The 7,271-nt window shown below is 34.4% G+C and overlaps 1 protein-coding gene across 1 annotated transcript; it reads left to right on the top strand.

The window, feature by feature from the left end:
* The first annotated feature begins 5,084 nt into the window (after positions 1–5,084).
* LOC111200262 (glucuronoxylan 4-O-methyltransferase 3-like) lies at positions 5,085–6,535 on the top strand. The gene is made up of 2 exons (XM_022690876.2): positions 5,085–5,765; positions 5,830–6,535. The coding sequence occupies exons 1-2, from the start codon at positions 5,378–5,380 to the stop codon at positions 6,330–6,332; spliced, it is 891 nt and encodes a 296-aa protein (XP_022546597.1). The 5' UTR covers positions 5,085–5,377; the 3' UTR covers positions 6,333–6,535.
* Positions 6,536–7,271: the final 736 nt, after the last annotated feature.

Genomic DNA, 7,271 nt, shown 5'->3' with positions numbered 1-7,271 from the left:
GAGAAAACTCTTGGAGAGTTGTTTGAATCTACTGAGGTAATATTATATATAATATTATACATTTGGTATTAAGAATTAGTAACACAATGCGTAAAATGTCATCCACCTAATTTTGCATTTTCGTTTCGATTGATTGAACCATGCAGAGTTGTTGCAACAATATGTGACATTGATACCGATTGGGGTTGGTATTGTTTTGGTTGCTTCGATTGCAACAAGAAAGTGTTTCAAGAGTCAAAAACTGTACGAGTGAATGGTAAAGATGTTCTGAGTTATGTGTGGTGGTGTGAATCATGCAAAAAATTGGTGTATTCTGTAAAACCACAGTCAGTTTCGAAAATGATTTAATATTATTAACTCTTGCTGTTTTTTTAACTATATTGGATGCTGAGAATTTGATTTTGGCTTTACAGATTTAAAATTCATTTGATGGTTAAAGATGACACTGGTGAATCATCTTTTATGTTGTTGGATTCCATTGCTAAACTCATTGTTCCTCAATTTGTTGAATACTTACTTAATGGTTCATTAGATGAAGTAAGACAATTGCTTTATTATATTGATCAGTGGCATATAAAATGTATTTGTTTGTAAAATATTACTAAGTTAAATGTTTGATCATACGACTAGAAGAAGATGCTGATTTTCCTGATACAATTACAACTTTGATTGGGCAAACATTTACATTTGGAGTTTACGTTGAAAAGGACAATGCAACTGCTGAAGGGGTATGCTACAAATTTGGTAAGGTTTGGAAAGATCTAAAGTTACTAAAGATTGGTGAGAACTCAGAATCCTGTTCTGCTCCAACCAGCAATTTTGTGGCTGAGGTCAGACATGTTTATGACACTATTTTCTTTGACTATTGACGGAACATGTTATACTTATATCACTATAACCATCTTTTCATGTAGGCACCCCTTTTGCTAGAAGACAATGAACCTAATGAAGCTGCATCTACTCCTTCTTCCAAACGCAAGAGTGAAGAAAACAAAGACACGCCTGATAAGACATCTACTTCGAAAAAGCCATGCACTAAAGTGATTAAGAAGGAGAAGAAGTGATGGAGCAAAAGAAGATGGCCATAGTTATTTAAGTTTCAGCATATGTTCTTTTAATAAAACTAAAAGTGTTGTTTTTTGGTTTTCAATTTTATTTTTGTTTCGTTTTGGATTTAAAATAATAAGAGCTTTTCATTCATGAAGTATATTTTTAATTTATACTTATATGTATCAGGCAATAACGTGATTGAAAGCGCTTGATTGTCTACAATGTTGTCTGATAAAATAACAATGTTTGCTTTAGAATAAAATATTTTAGTAAGGGGTGTTACCTGTCGTTAAATCATCAAAGTATTATCAATAACTAGAAAAAATAAATAAAGTTACCTACATATTTATGACATTCCTAATTTTGTGTTTGTGCAATTATAAAGCAACATAATTTATTTCAACTTGCCCGAAGTTAATGTAAAAACCGTATTTAATGCTTAGATTTTTGGATATAATATTGACAAATCTCAACTTTACGATTCAATTTTCCTAAAAATGTGGGGTTTATGTTATTTTCTAAACTTTTTAAGATTTTATCTAACCTACATTAACTTATTTTCTATCAACCTCTTTTTTATTTAAACCTTTTGTTCCAATGGAGGACGACATCAACAATATGAATGGGAGAAATCCTAAACCAAACTCATCACTCAAAATGTTGAGAAGTAACAAGTTCCCACAGAGTTCAGAAAAGATGATTACTCCTCAACAAACTGATAAAAGATCGGGACTATTGCCTTTGAAAAGAGTTTTCTGTAGGGTGTTGAGTGATGTTACAAATACCAATCACGAAACACCAAGTGAACCGCAATCTGGTGTTTTTAACCACCCGCAATCTGGTGTTTTTAACCAACCGCAAAGTGATAAAAGATCGGGACTATTGCCTGTCATACTCTTTTACATTTTAAGAGGTTGTTTCAGCAATTTTTGGTGGATGGCTATACTACGATAGAGTCCAACAGGCTGCGTTATCTGCGATTGAATCAGAAGTGTTTAAGATCAGATAGTTTTGACTCTATACAACAGGCTGAGAATGATGGGAAAATTTATATGCACGACCAGGGAAGTCGATATCTATTGCCAGCCTCATTTACTGACCAAGATACATGAAAAATATGTATTTGGATGCCGTGGCGGTTTGTAAACATTTTGGGTTTCCTGATCTGTTTATAACCTTTACTTGTAATCCAAAATGGCCAGAAATAACCAGGTATTTAGAGCCTCGCAAACTCACTGCAGATGATAGACCTGAGAGTATCTGCAGATTGTTCAAGTGTAAACTTGATTCCCTGATGATGGATTTAACAGCTAAGCAGCTATTGGGAAAGACTGTGGCATGTGAGTTTGTCTAAATTTATTGTTTTCAAATGTTGTTATAGATGTCATTTTCCTTATGGTTATTTTCGTTATCTTGATATGCAGCCGTGTATACTTTAAATATTGTTACATTTATCTACTTCCTGATGCTTATTTTTGTACTCTTGATATGCAGCCATGTATACTATTGAATTTCAAAATAGGGGTCTTCCTCATGCTCACATTCTGCTATTTATGGCTCCTGGGTCAAAATTTCCGACTACTGCAGACATTGATAAGATCATCTCGGCTGAAATTCCAGATAAAGAGAAAGACCCGGAGCTTTACGAAGTTGTGAAAGATATGATGATTCATGGTCCTTGTGGAGCTGTTAACATGAAGTCTCCTTGCATGGAGAATGGAAAATGCTCTAAGTTGTATCCTAAAACTCACGTTGAGAAGACTACTGTCAACAAAGAAGGATTTCCTATCTACAGAAGAAGAGAACAGCTTGATCGCTTCATTGAGAAACATGGCTTCAAATGTGACAACAGATATGTCATTCCTTATAACAGAGATCTGTTGCTTCGTTATCGAGCTCACATCAATGTTGAATGGCGTAATCAGACTGGTTCTATTAAATACTTATTTAAGTATATTAATAAATGACAAGATCGTTGTACTGTAGCCGTGGAAAATCCTTCAAATGCGACTAGCGGTACTGATGGAGCAGCAACATAAGAGAAAAAAAAATGAAATTAAGGATTTTTTTCAACTGCATGTACATGAATATTAGTTTTGTCTATCTTTGGAACAAACTATGACATGTCTAAACTTTGACCACGTTGAGGATTAATGGCTAATTAATTTTTTTTGACACGCATATGCAGATATGTATCTTTTTCGGAAGGTGCATGGAGAACGTTTAAGTTTAATATACACAATCGACCCATACCAGTTGAGAGGATACAGTTTCATTTACCGGGAAAGCAGATTGTCATTTTCAAAGATGATGACACCTATGATGAAGTTACCAGTCGCGTTCTTATCGAGAATACAATGTTCATGGGATGGTTTGAACTAAACAAAATCAGTGATGTTGCAAGGAAGATGACACTATCTGAAATCCCAACAAAGTTTATTTGGAATAAAAAACAGCGGAAAATTACTGATAGGAAGAGAGGATACAGTATTGGCATAATCAACTTAGCACCACGGAAAATAGAACAGGCCTACTACCTTCGAGTCTTGCTGAACATTGTAAGGGGTCCTACATCTTTTGAGGAAATCAAAACATTTAACAATGTTCAGTATCCAGATTACAAAGAGATGTGCTTTGCTCGGGGTTTGTTAGAAGATGATCAAGAATACATTGACGGTATTGTGAGGACGAATTTTACAGGTTCAGCATCATATATGCGTCAGTGTTTTGTGATCATGCTCATGTCAATGAGTCTATCGAAGCCAGAAGTTGTTTGGAAAAACACTTGGAAATTTCTATCTGATAACATTTTGTATCGTCGTAGGAAGCTATTAAACAGACCATGTATGATTACTCTAGCTTTTCTAAATCGTTAGCATAATACACTCCTATTATTCATGAGTAACTAATAATAATATGGTTATTTTTGTTAAGTAGATATTTGTTTGAGTGACAGCTTACTCTCCACCTAAAGAAAATGAAATGAACGATTACAGAGAGAACCAAAATTAGTTGATGTGATTTGATGTTAGTTTATTTCTGTTATTGACAATTTATTACAATGATCTTTTACTTTTGGTTTATTTTAAATTTGAAGTTTAATTTATTATTCGCATTAGACATTTAAATATTTATGAATTTTATATCTTGATTTTTTAAGATGTCATAATTCTTATTTTGTTACACAAAATATTAAATAGTCTAAACTATTTTTTGATATTTTGCATGTCAAATGAAAATAAAAATATAAAAGCTAAAGTTAAGTATTTTCTAAATACTTTTTAAACATAAAATATATACATATCCAAACTATTATTTTTTTAACATTTTTATTTTCATACCTAATATATTATTATATAATAAAATTTATTTATTTATTTATTAACCAGCGGTTCACCCGCGATCGATCCAGTGATTTGGTAAGTCGTCAGGTTCAGTGTCCGGATCGGATTTAAAAACGTTGCATTTAGTCTAACTAGTGACTGCCTCGTTAACTTTCTTCCCTGTAAATTATTACCGTGCAAGCCGTTTATCATTTGGTTCGGTTTGGGATCACAATTTATTGGCTTATAACTTAAAGATAACTAAAACAAATATGTTGTTGACCTGTTATTTCTTAGAAAGAATCCAAATCAGTAAGCTCTTGATTTTTGTCGCCAACTCTTGCACATTACCATTGAAGAGAAGAAAAAAAAAAGCCACAAAGATGATTGGTTTGGTTTTTCAATGTCTGAGCTAAAACTCTTTGGTTTAATTAAACCGAGTCGAACTGGACATGTTTGAAAGTTGAAGTTATGGAAATTATCAAATGAAGGAATCTTTTATAACGAATACAAACAAACAAACGGTGATGTTAATTCGTTTAGAAAAAATTTAGTGTGCAAGAAACAAAGGACAAAAGTTGTTAAAATCAACATGGGTTATTTAAATAGCAAGGAACAATAAAGTTGCAACCACCATGTTGGTTCCTCTTAACACCTGTCTTGTTTTGGATCAATATTACTACTGCCGATCAGATTCTTCTCTTTCAAGCATCAATTTTAAAACCAGAAATTTCCCCATTACGTTACACATCTTCCAATTATTATGAATATATAAAATAGATATATACATTATAATATGAAAATCAATTTGTTAGTATATGAATTCACCACCAACTGCTGTTGTATTGGAAGAACAGCAACCTTAGTAGCTTTCATGTCCTCCTCAACTTCCTCAATCATTCACATTCTTTTCTCTTACATTATACAACAACTCTTCTATATATGTATAATACATTTCTCATTATTTTCAGAACCCTTCATTGTTGTATTCATTCATCCAGAAAATGAGGACCAAATCTCAATCTTCTGTCAATCTGAAGGTCATATTCACATGCTGCTCAATCTTGATCTTTCTTGTCATCTTCTTTGCAAGATCAAACATATCTTCTTCAAAGCCCATCTCCAAAACCAATCTCTCTCAAGAGAAAGAAGAGCAAGACCAGGCTAAACCAGAAGGATGCCCAACAACACAACAATGCACGAAGATGCCAATTTCTTTATCCGACGCATTGGTTCACTACGCCACCAGTAACGTCACTCCACAACAGACATTCGACGAAATCTCTGTCTCAAAGAGAGTCTTGGACAAGAAGTCACCATGTAACTTCCTCGTCTTTGGTTTAGGTCACGACAGCCCGATGTGGGCATCTCTCAACCATGGTGGTCGTACCTGTAAGTGTTCTTATTTCCTCTGTTTCTTACACAAAACAGAGCTAACGAAATCTCTTGTGTTCAGTGTTTATTGAGGAAGACAAGGCTTGGATCGAGATAGTGACTAAGAAATTCCCAAACTTGGAAGCTTACCACGTCGTTTACGACACGAAAGTGAAACATTCAGACAAACTGATGGAGCTGGGAAGATCAGAGGAGTGTAGATCCGTGACCGATCCAAGAAACTCGAAATGTGAACTGGCGTTGAAAGATTTTCCGGCGGATTTTTACGAGACGAAATGGGATCTCATCATGGTGGATGCTCCAACTGGTTACCACGAGGAAGCTCCGGGGAGGATGAGTGCTATTTACACGGCGGGGCTTTTGGCTCGCAACCGTGAAGACGGAGAAACAGACGTTTTTGTTCACGACGTTAACCGTCCGGTGGAAGATGAGTTCTCGGCGACGTTCTTGTGTAAAGGATACATGAGGGAGCAAAACGGGAGGCTAAGGCATTTCACCATCCCTAGCCATCGGGCTCGTGCTGGCAGACCCTTTTGTCCGGTGGATGTTAATCGCCGCCGTTGATTTTGTTCCGGGAAATATCTCTGTGTTGAGGACCCAGAGTCACTATGCTTAGCTGTCTTTTTGTTTGTGTGTTTCTGCTTTTATCTTGATGATTACGTTTTTTTTTATGGATTCAGTGCATTTACTGAAGCGGTAATAGTAAAATAGTATTCTTCATATATTTATTATTATTTGAATACAAATAAGGATGATCATTGGTCACACATCATACAAGAAAACATATATGTTGCTGATATGCTTTTCTTTTGTTGCTGTTGAACAAACATTGCTTAGATTGATTTATGTCAAATTATAGGCTGAAAGATACATCAAGTCCCAAATATATGAACTAATGGGTGATTGATCAAATTTTTAAAGGAAAAAAAGAAAGAAAAAAAGTGATGAAATTTAAAGGTAAACAAAAGGTTCAATTTGCGAGCTAATGAGTGACAAATCTTGAGATGACTCCTTAGTTAAGAGGCTTGCTTATCTGAAGAAGAGAATGGAGATGACAAATCAGAAGAAATAGGAGGTACAAATACAGAAAACGGATGAAAGTTTGGTTAATTTTACGACCCCATTTTAATGACTTGATCAGTCAAATTTATAGCTGATCTTAAATAAAACTCACAAAACACCATTTTAAAAGCAAAAGTTTATAGAAGAATCTTAGAGCATCAACAAGTTTCAATTTAAATTTATATAAGAATCTATGAGCATCAACAAGTTTCAATTAGATATACAGAGGCTCTTCTTTAAAATTTTATCTTGCCTCTCTTTAGGATTTTCACACAGTCAAAAGCTGTTTCTCCAACGCTACCACATTCTTTTTGGCGGTTGTCGAAGCCTCTCTGTTGTCTTTTCTTCTTCTCCACTACTCCGTATTAAAATTGCACTCTCACATACTTTTGACTAATCTATTTTTACTTACACATGTTTTGAGCATGTCAAATACTTTCT

This window comes from Brassica napus, chromosome A9 (genome assembly GCF_020379485.1).
Source record: "Brassica napus cultivar Da-Ae chromosome A9, Da-Ae, whole genome shotgun sequence".
NCBI lineage: Eukaryota > Viridiplantae > Streptophyta > Magnoliopsida > Brassicales > Brassicaceae > Brassica > Brassica napus.
This window is presented reverse-complemented; position numbering and strand designations above follow the sequence as displayed.

Excerpts from the sequence above, each read along its gene's own strand:
- LOC111200262 (XM_022690876.2), top strand. The coding sequence starts at position 5,378 with ATGAGGACCAAATCTCAATCTTCTGTCAATCTGAAGGTCATATTCACA. Across the intron at positions 5,766-5,829 it reads CAACCATGGTGGTCGTACCT|TGTTTATTGAGGAAGACAAG; the intron begins GTAAGTGTTCTT and ends TCTTGTGTTCAG.